Source organism: Geotrypetes seraphini, chromosome 1 (assembly GCF_902459505.1).
Source record: "Geotrypetes seraphini chromosome 1, aGeoSer1.1, whole genome shotgun sequence".
Lineage (NCBI taxonomy): Eukaryota > Metazoa > Chordata > Amphibia > Gymnophiona > Dermophiidae > Geotrypetes > Geotrypetes seraphini.
In genome coordinates this window covers 42,638,697-42,657,762 of record NC_047084.1, presented here as the reverse complement: position 1 = coordinate 42,657,762, position 19,066 = coordinate 42,638,697, and the positions used below count along the sequence as shown (strand labels likewise).

The 19,066-nt window shown below is 43.4% G+C and overlaps 2 protein-coding genes across 8 annotated transcripts in view; one reads left to right on the top strand and one right to left on the bottom strand.

Annotated features, from left to right (window-relative positions):
• The window catches only part of DIMT1 (DIMT1 rRNA methyltransferase and ribosome maturation factor), a 63,831-nt gene extending 61,349 nt beyond the window's left edge, over positions 1-2,482 (bottom strand). The window contains exon 1 of the mRNA XM_033930500.1: positions 2,207-2,482. Coding sequence (XP_033786391.1) covers positions 2,207-2,264 — 58 coding nt within the window. The 5' untranslated portion in view covers positions 2,265-2,482. The remainder of the gene's footprint in view (positions 1-2,206) is intronic.
• IPO11 (importin 11) overlaps positions 2,467-19,066 on the top strand; it is a 568,146-nt gene continuing 551,546 nt past the window's right edge. For all 7 annotated transcript variants that reach the window (XM_033930425.1, XM_033930408.1, XM_033930455.1 and 4 more), the window contains exons 1-2: positions 2,467-2,584; positions 3,461-3,606. In XM_033930425.1, the coding sequence (XP_033786316.1) occupies positions 3,469-3,606 (138 nt within the window). In that variant the 5' untranslated portion in view covers positions 2,467-2,584; positions 3,461-3,468. The remainder of the gene's footprint in view (positions 2,585-3,460; positions 3,607-19,066) is intronic.

Sequence of the window (19,066 nt, the reverse complement as noted above, 5' to 3'; positions counted from 1 at the left end):
TATTTATTGATTTTTAAATCATATAATCAAGAATTAACTTGTACAGAAAGCAAATTAGCAATTCCACATAGAGCAAGAAACATTCCAATAACATTTAGATCATGTATAAACTAAAATGCTCAAGTCCCCAAATTTGGATCCAAGATTTCTTAGCGAAAATAAAAGAAAAAGAATTGAACAAAATGTACACTCTTTCATATAAAGTTAGCTAGAAGGCTGATTGCTGGGATTAATCAATAATCTTAGAGCTTATGGTTTTTCTGCCTCCAATCGGGAGAGCGCTAAAAAAGAAGTCAACTGATTAGGCTCAAAGAAAACATATTTAACTGATCGGTGATGCACTATACACTTACAAGGATGTCGTAAATAGAAAGTAGCACCTAAAGATGTAACACCTGGCTTCAACATAAGAAATTCACGGAGACGCTTTTGGGTCTCTCGTGATAAATCAGGAAATATCTGCACTTTACAACCCATAAATTCTTTCTGTCTATTTTTAAAGTATAGTTTTAACAACCAAACTTTATCAATAGAGAGAGCTACTGTTACAATCAAAGTACTTGGTTCTATAGCCTCTTTATCAGATTTTTCCAATAACTCCGATACATCCAATAATCCTTGGTCCGACGACTTTTTTAGCAATTTAATCTTATTAGGTAAATAATAAACTCGTGATAAAGGAGGTAATGAATCTTCTGAGGCCCCCAAAACTTCAAGAAAACATCTTTTAAACATTTCTCTAGGTGGTGTCAATGGTAGCCTAGAAAAGTTAATTAATCTTAAGTTATTGTATCTGGAGTTGTTTTCCAAATTCTCCATCTTTCTCCTAAGATTTACATTGTCTTTCATTAAAGTTTCCTGTAGTTGTTTAGATGATTTAATTTCCTGTTCAAGCTTTTGAACAGAGGAATTAGAGGCAGTCATTTCATTTTTCAGTTCTTTAAGTTCAGTAGAATGTTGAGACAGTTTCCCCTCAATTAACTGAAGTTTGGGACTTATGGTCTTCACTAGTCCGGCCATAAGATCCCATAGTGAGTCCAGAGTTACTTCTGAGGGTTTTTCCAAAGAAATTAAAGGTAAAGAAGTGTCATAGTGCTCACCGTCCAGTTGATTAACTTGTCGCTGTCCCTGAAGGCTATCTCGCCTCTCCTTAGATGATTTTTCCTCAGTTTCTTCATAGGAGCTCATATCCATGAGAGCTCCTGTCAGCAGGCTCTGTGATGGACTACTTGCCTCAGGGGAAGGCAAGGCCCCGACATCCGGGGTTCCCTTACCCTTTGGAGAGCTGCTCAACTGTGGCTGCGGGGGCGGCACCCTAACGTCGGGGCTCAAAGATGTCTCCAATCCCGGAGGAATCACCACGGCCTCGCTGACGCCGCTACTCCTCTGCGGGCCTCCCTCCGACGCCAAAAATGCTCCCTGCATCCGTCTGAGGAGTTCCCCGATATCGCCAACCGCGGGGGTGGCAGTGGGCTGCGAGGCACCAGTGGCGCTACGGCCCCTCCGTTTAGGCATCGGGTAGGTAATACAACCGCTAAGAAATGTTTGTTAAGAGAAAGTCCTCAGAGCGGCTCCTCAGCGCGTCTAGCCTGATGCCTTCTTGGATCCCCTTTATTAATCCTCTCTTAAATTTTCTTCATAAGTGTACACTAGAATAGATGACATGTACGCCACATATGCAAGTGTGTCAATGTGTCTATGTGCATAAGGATGCAACCACTCAGACAAGCATCAAACCATGAGATTCTCAATATTAAAACAAAATCCCAGTTTTAGTTTGCAATATTATATATATTCTTTGACGTGATTGGTCCTTGAAAACTAACCAGTAATTTTTTATGCAGTGGTTATCCTAACCTGAGCAACAAAGTAAGGCTTTGTTAACGTTTGGATCTTTTTATCTTTACAAACTTGGATTTTCAGCTCTGACAGAAATTACATTTTTTTTTTTTTAAAAGAGAGAATGGCTGCACATGATGGATGATAAAATGTGTGTTTGCTTGAGCCGCATTTTGAGTTAATTTACACTCAAAAAACAAGCACGACCACCATTGATCAGCAATTCTATTCTATCTACTGTACTTTAGTTTCACCGTTGTTACAATGTATAGCGTACGTGCAGCTAGCATATGATTTCATTTGATTCGTGTATCGGTTCCACTTTCACAGCAACAACAACAAAAACCAGGCCTGAAGCCCAACAAACCTTGACTCCGAATTGACTTATGTTGTCTAGACCTTTTTTCTGCTTTTATTTTCGGCATGTTTGAGGAACTCCAAAACAGTCCCACTGAAAAAGAAACAGGAAACAATTCGCCTCTGCTCCACGTGCTGCTGGGTACTGTAAACTATCTCCGGACGACCTCTTGTTTGGATGCTGGGAGTCGTAGTTTCGGCAGAAAAAAATCGCGTTCGGCGTCGGAAATTACAGTCCTCCCTATTTTCCATTTCGAACTACAAGAACCAGAAAGCTCACGCTTTCCGGTCCATTCATCTTCTGGTTCCGGTCCTGGTCAACAGAGGAATTTAGGAAACCAGCGTGGTGCTCTGGGTAATGCCGGCTGGCACGCTGCATAGATCTCAGGTGGGAGCTTGGTACCACCAGGCATCTAGTGTTACTTTAATAGCGCGCCCTGGCGAGAGAGTGTGCCTAGCTGATAATCACTTCCCAGATTTGAAACTTTCGGGTACACAAGTCTGAGCCTATCTCTACATTCCTCCCTCCCCCCAAAATAATAATGATCTGGGGGCTTTTAGGGTAGTGACTCAAGGTTTGTCAGGAGGGCGGTTGGACTCGCTGCTAACCAGCGCAGACCTAGACAAAACAAATAAGGGATCGAAGAGCTTAACTTTTTAAAGTTGTGCGAACTTATTTTGTGCATTCAATTGTTGTGACATTAGAATGTTTGGAATTATTTGGGATTTGCAGACCTTAAGATGTGCCTTGCATGTTTCATTGGAAGTGAATGCTGAGATTTGAGGCTACAGATTCTTGACACTACCACTAGTGCAGTCTTCAAACTAGAAATAAAAATTTCCTCTGTCATACACTATGCAGTAGTTTTGTCAATAGTCCATTGGCAGGGGGGAGGCACGTGTTTACCCTCTTGTCTCTATTTCTTTAAAATTAATACCTTGCCTGGCAGGGATACCCAAGCCAAGATGTCCTTGCCTGAGCCCCAATGCCTTCTGAGCAGCAAGGATGTCTGCAGTATGCTTCTAGCCTCTGATACTGGCAGTCCCTGCTTGTGCTCAGATGGCATAATGAGTGGGTATCTTCGGCTGGCAGGGTTTGGGCATCTTCACTGGTAACACCAACCATGTGTCCCACTGCTGGGTGGACCTACTCATGGCTACACAATTGTTTCTGCTTAAACTTTTCCAGGAAGGCTTTACTTCCATTTTTATTTGCATAGCTGTTTTTTCTGATATTTTTTTTTGTTTGTTTGTTTCATGGTAGGTGTTCCAATGGATCTTAATAGTGCCAGCACGGTTGTACTCCATGTTCTGACCCAAGCTGCTAGCCAGGATTCAGCACTGCTGAAGCCAGCTGAGGAGCAGCTAAAACAATGGGAGATACAGCCAGGCTTCTACTCTGTGCTCCTGGTGAGTCTTGTGGAAAATGCTGTAGAACAACGGTCTCCACCCTTTTTTGCACCAGGGACTAGTTTCATGCAAGACAATTTTTCCACGGACTGGGAGGAGGGAGGGATTGAAGCGCATAATCAATAAAGTGTATAATATATAATCTTCACCATACTGTACACACCCACCCATAGGAGGGGCATTAGGCAACTGGGCCAACCTAATACTTGGTTGGCCTTTTTTGCACCAGGGACCAGTTTCATGCAAGACAATTTTTCCATGGACAGAGAGGAGGGAGGTATTGAAGCGCATAATTAATAAAGTGTATAATATATAATCTTCACCATACTGTACACACCTGCCCATAGGAGGGGCCTTAGGCAACTGGGTCAACCTAAGATTCAGTTGGCCCATGTGCCTAAGGCCTCAGCCATAGGAGGAGCCTTAGGCAACTGGGCCAATCAGGCCCTAGGCCCCTCCACGGTGCGTCCCACAATGCATCGGGAAGGGGTAGCCCTCCATTTAGAGGAAAGCGAGCCTGCTGGATGGCTGGAGGAAGGACCCGTCCATCTGGCCACCTACTAAGGTTAGAGGGGGGTTCAGGGGAGGGTTGGGGGGTGCACGGTCAGGCCGAAGGGGGTTCGGAGAGGGGTTGTCCAACAGAAGGGATTGGGCACCCCCTGCCAGTAATTGTGTGGGTGTTGCGGGGGGGGGGGAGGGGGCTGTGTCTGGCAGGAGGGATTGGGTTAAAGTTAAAGAGGAAGTAATTGCAGAATCCACCGTTCTAGGATTTAAGGGTAAACTAGATGCACATCTCCTTAAGAGTGGCATAGAGTGGTAAGGGTAAATTAGATGCACATCTCCCTTGAGAAGCATACAGTGATACGGGGATTAAAACTATGCCAGGGTACACCTTGTGGGGCCTCCGCGTGTGCGGATCACCGGACTTAATGGACCCAAGGTCTGATCCGGAGATGGCAATTCTTATGTTCTTATGTTAGTTAAAAACTTTGCTTATTTAGAAACATTGAAACATAATATGTATATGAAATTGTATTGTGGGTGGAGTGGAATCCCAAAATGAACATGTGTTTCTGTTCAGCATTTAAACAGGACTGTATATTTTAGAATGGTATGTGAACAAACCAGTTTGATAGAGCTCTCTCTGTCCTTTGCTACATAGGCATGACTTCTGGCCTCCTGTAAGGGGCCCTGCTTTCTGTGCTGAAATGGTATCATATAGAACAAATTGAAAAGAATGCCTTATATGGAATGGAAATGCTTTGATCAATTGTGTGAAGTTTGTGAAATGATGTCACACAGTCATTTAACATAATAGTATATGAAAAGCCAGAATATGTTGAGAATTCTGGTTTGGAACTCTCTTTGAGACTTCTTCGTTGTACAATTATATCATTACTAGGTTTTTTAGCCTGTTACATTAACTGGTGCTAGAATAGATGTGTAGACTTAGGCATTTCTTTTTTTCTTTCTTTCTTTCTGAATGTCTGTCTTTCTCTCTCCCTGCTCATTGTCTGTCTGTCTTTTTCTGTCTCTCTCCCCCTGTCTGTCTTTCTTTTTTTTCTGTCTCTCTCCCCCTGTCTGTCTTTCTTTCTGTCTCTCTCCCTGCCCCTTGCCTGTCTGTCTCTCTCCCTGGTCCCGTCTGTCTTTCTGTCTCTATCCCTGCCCGGTGTCTGTCTTTCTTTCTTTCTATCTCTCCCCCTGTCCAGCAGCACCCCTTCCCTGCTCCCCCTGTCCAGCAGTAGCCCTTCTCCCTTCTTTTTACCTCCCCCCTGTCCAGCAGCAGCCCTTCCCTGCTCCCTCTGCCCAGCAGTAGCCCTTCTCCCTTACTTTTGCCTCCCCCCTGTCTAGTAGTACCCCTTCTCCCTTCCCTGCTCCCCCTGTCCAGCATCTGCTAGCCCGGGCAGCCTCAGGGCTTTTGCTAGGCTGGCCCGCCTCGCATTATTGAAGTGGGCCGGCCTTGCAAATGCCCCGCGGCTGCTTGATGAAACCGCGGCTGCTGCCGCTGCTGGTCCGAGGGTGAGAAGAAGAGGTGTCCCGGCAGCATAGTCAGAAGGCAGGAAGTCAGCCAGCGTCGGAGATCGAGGCAGAAGGCAGGAAATCAGCTAAGGCAGGCACTGCGAATGCGCGCTAAGGGTTTTATTATAGTGGATTGGAATTCTATGGAAAGGCTGCATATGTAATTAGTTGGCTTTTAATAGATATTGAATAAATATTTTCAATTGGAAATTAGAATATATTTGTACAAATTCTTGATTTGGTGTATTGTTGGGCAGGGGTCTTAGCCTTCCCTGCTCACAACTTGTAAGTATATTTTGTCTTTTCGAGATTATGATGATTGCATCTACTGGTTTGTCATTGTTTGACCCTCTTTGTCCTATAAGTTTGATGGAATTCCTTTCCTATTACCGGTAGTAATTGCGCACTGCTTTGATTTGCCTGACAGTGTAAACTGTATATTAAGTGCTATTAAACATTAAATATCATGACAGGAATCTAATTTCTAAGGCAGGGTATGAGGAGTATGATATTGGTTTCTCAATTTAATTTCTAATACTTGGTGTAGTACTGCATTGTTCATAATGTTTGTAATGTATGGACAACTTATCAAGGTATGCTTTGAAATTGCTTTTAATTATGCCTGTGGTGTCCAGTATGATGGTAAATATTTCTGTATTTTTTTCTGCCACATTATCTTGGTATACACCTGTGTATTTTAAAAAAAATTTCTCTCAGTAGTTTAAACTGGATTGTTTCCTCTTCCTCTACTGCTAGATCAGTAAATTCTAAACTGTGTGCTTTGGCAAGATTTGAAGTGTGCCACGAAGTGTGCCCTGCAGACAGGGCCTTGAGCCAGCATTGGGGAGGTGGGGGATGAACAGTAGAGGCGCAGAGAGGAGTAATAATAATAATAACTTTATTTTTCTATACCGCCATACAACAAATAGTTCTAAGTGGTTTACATGGGAAGAGACTGTATACAGACAGCGACATTACAGAGAACTTTCGAAATTACATTGGCATGTTAAGTTTAGTCAGGTTTATCTGGAAGTGTTTTGGAAGTGCCTCAGGTTGAGGTACATCAGGTTGAAGTGGGGTCAGAGAAATTTGTCAAAGAGATAAGTTTTTATTGACTTCCTAAGCGTTTGGTACGAAAGTGCATTTGAGATGAAGTTAATTAAACATTTGTTCCATTTGCCTGCTTGGAATGATAGTGTTCTGTCGAGATATCTCTTGTAGGTGTAGCCCTTTAGGGATGGAAAAGCGAAAAAGTAGATACCGGGAAAGATGGTAGAGGCACTGATAAAGGACCGCATCATTGATTACCTTTATGGATACGGTCTGATGAGGACCAGCCAGCACGGTTTCAGCAAAGGCAGATCTTGTTTGACAAACTTGCTGCACTTCTTTGAGGGAGTAAACAGGCAGATAGACAAGGGCGACCCTGCCAACATTGTATATCTGGATTTTCAGAAGGCATTTCACAAGGTTCCGCATGAATGACTACTTCGGAAAATTGTGAGCCATGGAATCGAGGGTGAAATACTCACGTGGATTAAAAACTGGCAGGAGCATAGGAAACAGAGAGTGGGGGTAAATGGACAATACTCGGACTGGAAGAGCGTCACCAGTGGGGTACTGCAGGGCTCAGTGCTTGGACCTGTGCTCTTCAACATCCTTAAAAACGATCTGGATAAAGGTATGACGAGTGAGGTGATTAAATTTGCGGATGATACAAAGTTATTCAGAGTAGTGAAGACACAGGGGGATTGCGAAAATCTGCAACATGACATAATGGGGCTCGAGGAATGGGCATCAACATGGCAGATGAGGTTCAACGTGGATAAGTGTAAAGTGATGCATGTCGGTAACAAAAATCTCATGCACGAATACAGGATGTCCGGGGCGGTACTTGGAGAGACCTCCCAGGAAAGGGACTTGGGAGTTCTGATCGACAAGTCGATGAAGCCGTCCACACAATGTGCGGCAGCAGCAAAAAGGGCAAACAGAATGCTAGGAATGATAAAGAAGGGGATCACAAACAGATCAGAGAAGGTTATCATGCCACTCTACCAGGCCATGGTGCGCCCTCACCTGGAGTACTGCATCCAGCACTGGTCGCAGTACATGAAGAAGGACATGGTACTACTCAAAAGGGTCCAGAGAAGAGTGTGACCAGCCAGGTATTCTCCCTGCTCAGGTCCCAGGTAGGACAAAGGAAAAAGCTGAAAGTAAGAAATCCCGGGAAGGAATCTGGAAGGGATAGGGACTTCCTGAGAATGATAATAACTCTGTCCACTGGGGGAGCCCAAGAGGTCCTTGGAACACTGCCAGGACTGACTCAGCTGGGCGTTGCCCCAAGGTATTTAAACCTCTAACTGAGAATAGGAAAGGAAGCCAACTAGGGAGGAGATTTAAGCCCTTTCTCCCTAGAGAGTCTCTGGAGCCAAACAGGTGCAACAAGCCTATTCCAATGGAGCTGGTTGAGGCTGGTCAGGATGAGGAGCCACAGTTGCCAGAAGATCAGTCCATGGAAGTTGAGGAAAGCCTGGCAGCATATGACCCTCAGTTTGTGGAAACTATGCAGGTAGATTTGGCTACCACCCACAAACAGTGAGTGAAGTTTGTTTGTTTTGGACTGTTTGAGGAATTATTTTTGAGTGCAAGCTAGAGAGTGATTTTTGTTGGGGAGAGGTTTTGTGTACACCCTGGGAGGGAATTGGCAAGTCAAGTTAAAGGCTTCATTTTTGCAAAACCTATCACTCTCCTGACCTGGCAGTGAGTGGAACTGGCCAGAGGCTTGTATGGACTTTGGACACCAGTGTGTAGTGAGTACCATGAACTGTATTTTGTTGGTATTTCAAAACTGTCTGCATGGGAGCAGACAGGGCTGCGACTGAGGGGAATTAAACTCTCTGCCACAGCTGAAGTTGAAGCACTGCTGAGAGCAAGTTAAAGACTTTATTTTTGTGCTGTTATTTGCTTTCCCTGTTTGCTACTTTTTGTGTTGCTATGCCTAAGAACATTCTGACAAGTTTGGGCTATTATTCTTGCAAGACTACTTACCTTGAGACAATAAGGAAATAAACCTAATATTACTTTTCTACGAAAGGAATATTGTAGTGACTTTTGTTGATGAATTTTCTTTTCTTTTTTTTTTGTATTCCTGAGTGGAGTTCGGTCCTGCAGGGTGGCTCCAGTCCGGGCCACACGTCTGGGTGTTATGTTGGTGGCTTATCACTGAGAGCACTATTGGAGCCCTGTCCTGGGCTACAGTGGGCCACAAGAGCGACTAAGATGGTTAAGGGGCTGGAGGAGTTGCCGTAGAGCGAAAGATTAGAGAAACTGGGCCTCTTCTCCCTCGAACAGAGGAGATTGAAAGGGGACATGATCAAAACTTTCAAGGTACTGAAGGGAATAGACTTAATAGATAAGGACAGGTTGTTCACCCTCCCCAAGGTAGGGAGAACGAGAGGGCACTCTCTAAAATTGAAAAGGGATAGATTCCGTACGAACATAAGGAAGTTATTCTTCACCCAGAGAGTGGTAGAAAACTGAAACGCTCTTCCGGAGTTTGTCATAGGGGAAAACACCCTCCAGGGATTCAAGATGAAGTTAGACAAGTTCCTGCTGAACCAGAACGCACGCAGGTAGGGCTAGCAGACTGCTGGGCACGATGGACCACTGGTCTGACCCAGCAGTGGCAATTCTTATGTTCTTATTGGATTAAGTGCCATACAAAATAAGAGTGGGGACAGGGAGTCTTCCTGAAATTTCAATTACCTCAATATTGACTAGATATACCAGGGAGTGCTAGGGAGGTAAAATTCATAAATGTAATAAATGAATGCTTTTTGGAGCAACTGGTCCAGAAACCAACAAGAGAGTGAGCTATTTTAGATCTAGGCCTTAGTGGAATGCAGGCATAGTATGAGAGATTATAGTGTTGAGTCTTCTGGGAAACAGTGATCATAAAATGATCAAATTTGAGCTAATATCTAGAGTAGGGGTGCCCAAAAGGTCAATCGTGATCGACCAGTAGATCACAAAAGCAACGAGAGTCGATCGCAGAGCCCATCCCGGGCTCCGCGATAGACTCGCGTTGCCTTTGCGTTCTCCCCGTTCCCTGACACTGTAACAGGCCAGACTGCAGAAGCACCGGGCACACCAGTCTTCCCCTTGCCCCCGACATCAATTCTGACCTCGGAGAGGAAGTTCTGGGCTAGCCAATCGCTGCCTGGCTGGCCCAGACTTCCTCGCCGATGTCAAAATTGATATCGGAGGGGGGAAGGCTGCTGGCCTGTTACAGCATCGGGGAGCAGGGAGAACTCAGCGACAACGGTGGCTTGGAGGCCTGTTCCCAGATGATGGCGGCGGTGGGGTTTGGGGAGAAAGAAAGGACAGACAGAAAGAAAGACAGTCAGGGAGACAGAAAGAAAGATAGACAGGGAGATGGAGAGAGAAAGAAAGAAAGAAAGGGGAGAGAGGAAGAAAAAGTTGGGGGAGGGAATAGAGTGTGGCAGGGGGCAGGCAGGGAGAGAGGAAGAAAAGTTGGACAGTCAGAAGAAGAAAGTGCAACTAGACTCATGAAATCACTAGACAGTAAAGGTAGGAAAAATTATTTTATTTTCATTTTAGTGATCAAAATGTGTCCGTTTTGAGAATTTATATCTTCTGTCTATATTTTGCACTATAGCGCCCTTTTACTAAACTGCAGTAGCGGATTTTAGTGCAGGGAGCCTAAGAGCGTGGGGCATTCAGCGCAGCTCCCTGCGCTAAAAACCGCTATTACGGTTTAGTAAAAGAGAGGGGGTATATTTGTCTATTTTTGTATAGTTGTTACTGAAGTGACATTGCATATTTTAAAGTTATCTGCCTTGATCTCTATGAAAACCCCCCAAGTATAAATTATAATTAACATTTTCTCTGCATACAGTGTGCTTTGTGTTTTTTATAATTTTATTGTTAGTAGATCACTTGGTCATTTTAAAAGTAGCTCGCAAGCCAAAAAAGTGTGGGCATCCCTGATCTAGGAAATCTATTGTAGCAGCATTAATTTTTGAAAGAGCGACTTATAAAATGAGGAAAATGGTTAAAAAAAAAAAGCTAAAACATTTTAAATGAGACATGGACATTGTTTAAAAATACCATATTTGGTGGGGGGCAGTTAAGATGGCAGCGGTGCTGTAACACACTGAAAGCTACTGACACTTTTAGACTATAACTGTTCTTATAAGAACAATCCGATGCACATCCCCTACTTCTTGTCTTCTTTCCCTTTTATGTTCCTTTTCTCTCAATATTGTAGTTCATTCCCCCTTCCCTCCTGTTTACATACGTCCTGTCAGTCTGGTGTATTAATCCACCCTAGTGATGTTCTACTTACTAATTTAGTTATTTTATCTTATTTTTAATGTACCTTGCATACTACTTTTTATTGATGTACACCGCCTAGAAATCTGATTAGGCGGTATAAATTTTTTTTTTAAAATAAACTTGAAATTTGATAAACTTATGGTGCCCAAATGATGTGACAGAACTCAGGTTCATCTGTCTGCCATTACTTCTCAGCAGAGCTCTCAACTAGAGCTGTACAGGAACGGGACCGATGGGAATTCACCCTGGGGCCAGGGGTATCCCTTGGGAATGGAGGCACCTCTTGCAGGGCTCTCACGGATTTGTTAACTTGCTCTAAGATGTCCAAGTAGTGCCTACCTGCCTTCCAGCCATACTTGCTTCTTCACAGAGCTGTGAACAGCAGTTTCTACATGCTGCCTGCAGCTGAGCGGAAGAGAGAGAGAGAGAGTTGGATCTGAGGGTAGAGAGAAGGAGAGTAGAGGGAGAGAGAGAGAGTTGGAACAGGGAATAGAAGGAGGGAGAGAGAGTAGGATCTGGGGGCAGAGGGAAGAAGAAAGAGAGAAGGAGTTGGAGAGGGTAGGGGGAGGAGAGAGGACCTGGGGGTAGAGGGGGAAGGGAAGGAGAGAGAGAGAGTTGGACTTTGGGAAGGAGGGAGAGAGAGAGTTAGACCTGGGGGTAGAGGAAAGAAGGGAGAGAGAGAGAGAGCGTTGGACCTGGTTGTATAGAGAAGGAGGGAGAGAGTGAGACTTGGACCAGAGGGTAGAAGGAAGGAGGGAGAGAGAGAGTTGGACCAGAGGGTAAAGGGAGGGAGGGAAACATAGAAACATGATGGCAGATCAAACCCGTTTTTGTCTCCACCACCTCTACTGAGAAACTATTCCATGCATCTACCATCCTTTCTGTAAAAAAATATTAACTTAGATTACTCCTGAACCTATCGCCTCTTAACTTCTCCTATGCCCGCTCACTCTGGAGTATGCTTCTTTTTTTACATTAACAGCTTTTATTGAAAAGTATAATAAATACATGAATCGTAAGCTGAAAAATACAACCATCAGATAGGCACCCGCAGTTCTTTGATTCACCTACCCTACTATACAACAGAACTTGCAAGAAGATACACAGACAATAGAATTCATTCCCCTCTCCCTCTTTCCCCCTACCACTCCCACCAGCAGCTTAGATTAGGAAAAGAAAGAAAAAAATGTTGTTTCCCCCACCACTACCTAAACCTAAAGAAATACATCATCTCTCATCCCAGGTACAATTGACATATTGTTCAAACCTCCTCCAAATCCTATCATAACCATGGAGTTGACCAGGTGTTAAAACAGTCATTTTATACTTATCATGCCACACACTCAGTCTCATCTGCATTGTCCACCAGTCTGATGTGATAGGTTGCTTTTAACTGTGGTAAGAGTCAATTGACAAAATTTTAATTCACCATTATCCAAATCTGTCTTCCCACTCCGCTGTTAGCTGTTTATCCAATATTTGTGAAGGTTCATAAAAAACAGAAATCCAAAATCTATGCACCAGTCTACAGTACCACCACATGTGCAGATAGGTCCCCTGTTTCTCATAGTCCTTCCATCACGTCCCAGCCCCTCCCTCACACATGGTGGTCAGGCATACAGGTTTTTAGTACCAGTGCATTAACGCTTTATACCCATTTTCTATCAGCAAAGATGCTGTACCTGAGGATGGAATTCTACACCAAATCAATGCCCACTAATGCTGCCTGATTCACCAATTCAACTCAGTGAATTGATTTGAATTGATTCACTTTCTAAAAAAATCAGATTCAACGATTCAGTGAGTCCTGAGTCCTGACTCGTGACATATTTCTGGGTCTCCTAAAGTAGCAGCAGCGGTGGTGGTGACTGGCTTGATAGAGGCAGTGTGGTGAACAGGCTTCTTTTGACCTGCCCCACTGGGGCCTTCCCTCTGCCTCGTCACTTATGATGTCACTCATGACACAGCAGAGGGAAGCCCTGGTGGGCAGGCCACGAGAAACCTGTTCAGCACACTGCCTTTTATCAAGCCGGTCACCTCCACTAGAACTGCCACTTTAGGGGGGTTGGTTGGGAGGTGCTGCACAGGGGAATAGGAGGGATGGAAATCCGATGCACAGGATGATAGGAAGGAGGAAAGCTGATGCACATGGGGATAGGGATAGAAGGCTGCTGCACGTGATGGGACAGCGAAGAGGATGGGAAAGTTGTAACAAAGATAGAAAGGGGTGAGAGAGAGAGATAGCATGCATATGGTTGAGGGGAGGGAGACATGCATGGAGAAGAGTGAGGGAGAAATGTTGGACATAGGGTAGAGGTTAGGGAGAGATGGTGCATGGGAGAAAGAAATGGTGAACATGATAATGGAGAGGAGGAAGGGAGAGATGCTGCATGGAGGGGAATAGTGGCTGTAGTAAGAGCAATTTTTATTCTATAGGCAATTCTCTGCGCAATAGCTGAGTTGGACTTGGGGGCAGAGGGAGGGGGAGTAAGTGAGTTTGACCTGAGGGTAGAGGGAGAGAGGCCAAGGAGAGAGAGGAAAAGAGTTGTACCTGGAGGGAAAGGGAGGGGGGATGAAGAAGGAGAGAGTTGGATCTGGGGGATAGAGGGAGGGAGGCCTGGGATGGAGAGGGAGAGAGTTGGATCTGGGGATGGAAGGAGGGAGGAAGAGAATTGAATCCTGGGTAGAGAGAGAGGGGATGGAGAGGGAGACTGCTAGACCTTGGTGTATAAGAAGGACAGAGGGAGGGAGGAAGATAGAGTTGGACCTTGGGCTAGAAGGAGAGAATGAGAGAGAGATTTGGACCTAGGTCGAGAGAGGGAAGGGAAAGGAGAGAGTTGGACCTGGGTGTAGAGGGGCGGAGGAAGGCATTACAAAACCTGTTAAATGCAGGTTAGGGATGGGGATGAGAAACAAAACTATGGGATGATGCAGGGACAGAACCAATAATGATGGGGATGGGGTGGAAACAGAAAGGAATTGACCTGAGATGGGGACAAGAATTTGTCGCTGCACATGCCTCTAGTCCACATGTTTGGGTGGGAGTTTCTGTATGATGATCTCAGCACTCAAAAGATTAAGATTGGCAGTGTCTGACTCTCTTCAGAAGTTGGTAGAATTTTATTTTAATATCCAGAAGGTAGTAGGATGAGTAATATTTCTGGATATTTTTCAAAGTTTTAAACCTCTATCTACAGTTCTTTAAAAAAATGTCTGTTCTGCTTAAAATCTAAGTGGAGCACAATATAATATACATAACAACATATATAACCAAAGATACCACACAATTGTTGAACCCTCTATCTAATGTTCCTGCAACTATCTCCAATAGAATCATTCAGCAACAAAAAAATATGTGTTTTTTAAAAAAATCCTGAACCACACCTCAGCACAATCTCAAGGTTTCTGGTAGTCTTGCAATCTCCTTGTAAGTGAATCTACCCTTTCTGCTTCCTTTGGACTGGAATTAGATACCAGATAGGATCCAGGCAGTGGGGGAAGAGCACTGAAAGAGCTTTAGTCACAGGAGGAGAAGAGGTGATTTGGAGGAAGTTTCTAATAATAATAAATTTTTGTTTTTATACCGCAGTACCTCTCGCTTCTATGCAATTTAAAATAATAAAAAAAGCTGGACAACACAGCGATAATACAACAGTAGCATAAAATTCAAATGATTAATAACGTCAGACAAATTTATAAAAAAAGAAAAGTTTTTAACATTTTTCCTAAAATCTTGGTAAGAATAAGAAGCCGCAATCAAACCACTTAAAGTTTTACTCCATTTACCAGCTTGGAAAGATAAGGTTCTTTCAAGAAATCTTTTATACATACATCCTTTTAAGGATGGAAAAGAGAATAAAGAACAGCCACATGTACAGCATTCGTTATCTGAAAGTCTGAAATGTTTCAGTATGTAACATGGTGCATTACCAAACAGTTGGATCCTTTTACTAAGGCACTAGCCATTTTAGTGCACTCTAAATATTAGTGCGTGCTAAACGCTAATGCGTCCATTATAGTCTATGGACACGTTAGCGTTTAGTGCGCCTTAGTAAAAGGCCCCAGTGTCTTATAACTAATACAAGCAAATTTGAAAAGTGAAGTTTCTGCATCTGGAGGTGGGGGGGGGGATGGAAGAGAAATAAACTTCTTTCCCCAGAAAATGTCCAACACTAATTCACTGTGACAGAGTGATTAAGGAATTGCACCTCTCAAACTGCTTTTCCTTCTCGTTTCCTCTCCTGATCAGACACACAGAAAAACATATACACATATACAAGTATACTAATATCCAAATACACGTACGGTGTTCTCCCCAGAAATTTTTTCCAGCAGGGTGGCATGAAAAAATAGCCGGGTGGGGCGGGATGGGGAAATTTGGTGGTGGGGAAAATTAAGGGCTCCTTTTACTAAGCTGCAATAGCGTTTTTAGCGCGTGCAGAATTGCCATGTTACATGGTTAGAACTAACGCCAGCTCAATGCTGGCGTTAGCGTCTAGCATGTGCGGCAATTCTGTGCGAGCTAAGCGCGTGGTAAAATTGCCATCGCAGCTTAGTAAAAGGAGCCCTAAATGTGTACTATTTGTATTTGTATTAGTTAATTATTATTAGTTATTTTCCAATGCTCAATATGACTGCCTTTCTTAAGTTTTGACACTTGTTCCATAATTTTTTATTAAATTTAAGAAGTATCCAATTCTAGAAGTGAATAATTAGATATTTGCCCTCTTTCAAATGGTATAGAGCAGCATCTCTCAAACTTTTTTTAACTCCGGCACACTAAACGGAGCAAATGTTTTTTGTGGCACACTAAATGCAGCAAATATTTTTCATGGCTGGAAAAAATTTCTGGGGAGAACACTGTTGCTGTTAGTTTTCAAGGTCCAATCACGTCAAAGAAAGATGCTTATCTGGGCAGTTGTATAATAAAAAGAATGGATAAGATAACATGAGAAGTGAAATTGTCATGAATCCCTGTAGGTCCTAAAAGCAGGCTTGTGGATTAGATATGAACTATGAAGGCAGAGGCGTATGTGACACCCGCGGCCCATCATTTTTTTGACACCCCCCCCATCTGTATGAAAAACATGATTTTTAGTAACAATCCACACATCACACAAGAGTGTACCCAGGAAAGGGCAGCATCTTACATACTGCAGTGAGCAGTACATCAATACACCCATTGTAAAACTAAACAAGCCAGATTAGTACAGATCAATCCTACACAGTCAATCCTAACTGAAAACCATGTTTTTCAAACAAACAGAACACAGAAAACACCTTCGCCTAGTATGGAATTTGTAATCACAAACTAACCCCTCTCCCTTTTACAAAACTGTAATGTGGTTTTTAGCCATGGTGGTAACAGCTCAGACTCTCAGAATTCTGAGCAATTACCACCATGGCTGGTGCTAAAAAAACACTCTTCAGTTTTGTAAAAGGGGGGATAAAATAGAAAAACGTAGACAAAGGTTAAATTGAACCACCAAGAACCTGGACTCTGCATACAATGCAACACCACAGAAACAGCGATGCATCTCCCTTAAAGCAAAAAAATAAATAAATATAATTTTTTCTACATTGTCTTCTCTGGTTTCTGCTTTCCTCATAGTCTTGTCACTCTTTTCCTTTCATCTACTGTCTACCCTCTCTCTGCCCCTTTTATGTGGCATCTTCTCTCCTTGTATTCCACTTCCATCTCGCCCTTCACCCCTATTATTCTGGCATCCATCTTCTTCCCTTCCCTCCTCCAATGGTCTGGCATCTCTCTCCTCTTCTTCCCTTCCCTCTCCCACACCCCTATGTTCTGGCATTTCACTCTCTCCTCTCCCTTCCCCCCACTTCCTTCAGCATCTGCCCCCTTTCTTTTCCTCCAACCTAATTCCATCCAGTATCCTTCCCCTTTATGTCTCTCTCTCCTTTCCCTACACACCAATTCCATCAGCATCTGCCCCCTTTCTCTCCCTCCACCACCCTTATCCCCTTTTTCTCCCTTCACCACCCTTCTATGCTCTTCTCTCCCTCCTTCCAAACCAGCAAGGTCCCATGATGACTGCTTCTGTTGCCTCTGCCTCTGGAAGATGTAAGTGATGTTGGAGGGGGTGGGCCAGCAGACGTAGGGAGTTGTGGCAAGGTTCCGCAATGACTGCAGCTGCCGGCCCACCCCTTCCGGCGTCACGTCTTCCGGAGGCAGAGGCGGCAAATGCAGTCATCGCAGGACCTTCCTTCACTTCAGTGCGGTTGCTAACTCTGCTTCGGAATAAGTACGGCAGCCACGCTGAGGTGCAGGTGCCATTTAGAGCAGCTCGGAAGGTTCTGGATCCATCTGGCTGTGTACCCCCCTAGGGCTGGCACCTGGGGCGGTCTGCCACTGTATGAGGGGACAAAAAATAATAAAAAGAATGGATAACTTGACTGATTTAGACATGTCATACAATTATAACCACAAAAATATGTCATAAAATGTAATTCTAAACTCAAAAGACTCCAGACGAAAAGCAGACTATAGAAAGGAAACCAGAAAAGACCAAACCCATAGTACTAAGACCTAAATGCTAAAATCGGACATGTCCATTATGAAGAGACGTGTGGATCACCGCTAATTATAACAAGTGAGTCTTTAAAATATGAGATGGTGACGGATAGCCAGACCTTGTGGACGGAAGTGACAAATACTGGAGCCAAAACCAGAGCACCGTGATGAAACTTGAATGGAAATATGGATACCTATTTATACTTTTGAGTAAAATTGCGATGCAAACATGTCGTAGAAAAGAATAAATAATGTGTAAACTAAAAAACCAAGAACAATATATTGTAACACCGAACTCAGAATTAATAAATAATATGCTTAAAGAACTTAAACACCCCCCCCCCCCCAAAATAGGGCATATACATACTTAAAATGATGGCTGGTTACAAACAGTATGCCTAGACTATATAGACCTAAACAGGGCAAAAGTAAACGTATGGGAAATGAACAGCTGATAATACAGAGTGTATCTTGAAAACATAAGTCGATAGTAGCTCAAAGACAAGCCGACCGGGTAGATGAAAAGTGAAACCTGGTAAAGATCTAAATTATTGTTCAAATGAGCTTCTATTAAAACCAAAGAATAAAACCATAGCACTCGGGAAAGTAAAAAAGGGAGAGTAAAATGGACTTACCGAAAAGGTCTCTGCACTGATGAGATAAACTCGTACGCAGAATAAATGTGAACACGCGACAGTGGGGCTATGATATTTGATCCATTGAAAGAGGCACCAAAAAAGTGTCGGCAGTGGATTAGATGCACACTAATAGGGGAGGGGCATCGGGCTGTTAAAAAAAAGGCTGCTTTAATAAATAAATGAAAATACTGGTGAAAAACTAAATAAAAAATCAAAACCATGATAAAATGTCAAACCTGACTGCAAGTGGTAGTGAAAGTAGCATAAGGCACCCATTGTACTGTTAGTGCCAGAGCTGCTTAGAATAAAGAACTGTGCTGTACATGAGGAGAAAAAAGAAAGAATGAGGTGATAAGATGTAAAATGCTGGCCCCTCACTGCACCACTTGATAAAACTAAGGAGCGATGTTCTAGAGCAGGGGTGCCCACACTTTTTGGGCTTGCGAGCTACTTTTAAAATGACCAAGTCAAAATGATCTACCAACAATAAAATTAAAAAAACCCCACAAAGCACACTGTACGCATAGAAAATGTTAATTATCGTTCCTATTCCGGGGTTTTTTCAAAGAGGTCAAAGCAGATGACTCTATGCACTGTCACCTCAGTAACAACCATACAAAAATGGACAAATATATCCCCTCCCTTTTTACTAAACCACAATAGCAGTTTTTAGCGCAGGGAGCTGCGCTGAATGCCCAGCGCTGCTCTCGACGCTCATAGGCTCCCTGCGCTAAAAAACCTCTATTGCAGTTTAGTAAAAGGGGACCATAGTGTAAAATATAGACTGCAGATATAAATTCAGACACATTTTGATCACTAAATTTAAAATAAAATAATTTTTCCTACCTTGTTGTCTGGTGATTTCATGAGTCTCTGGTTGCACTTTCTTCTTCTGACTGTGCATCCAATCTTT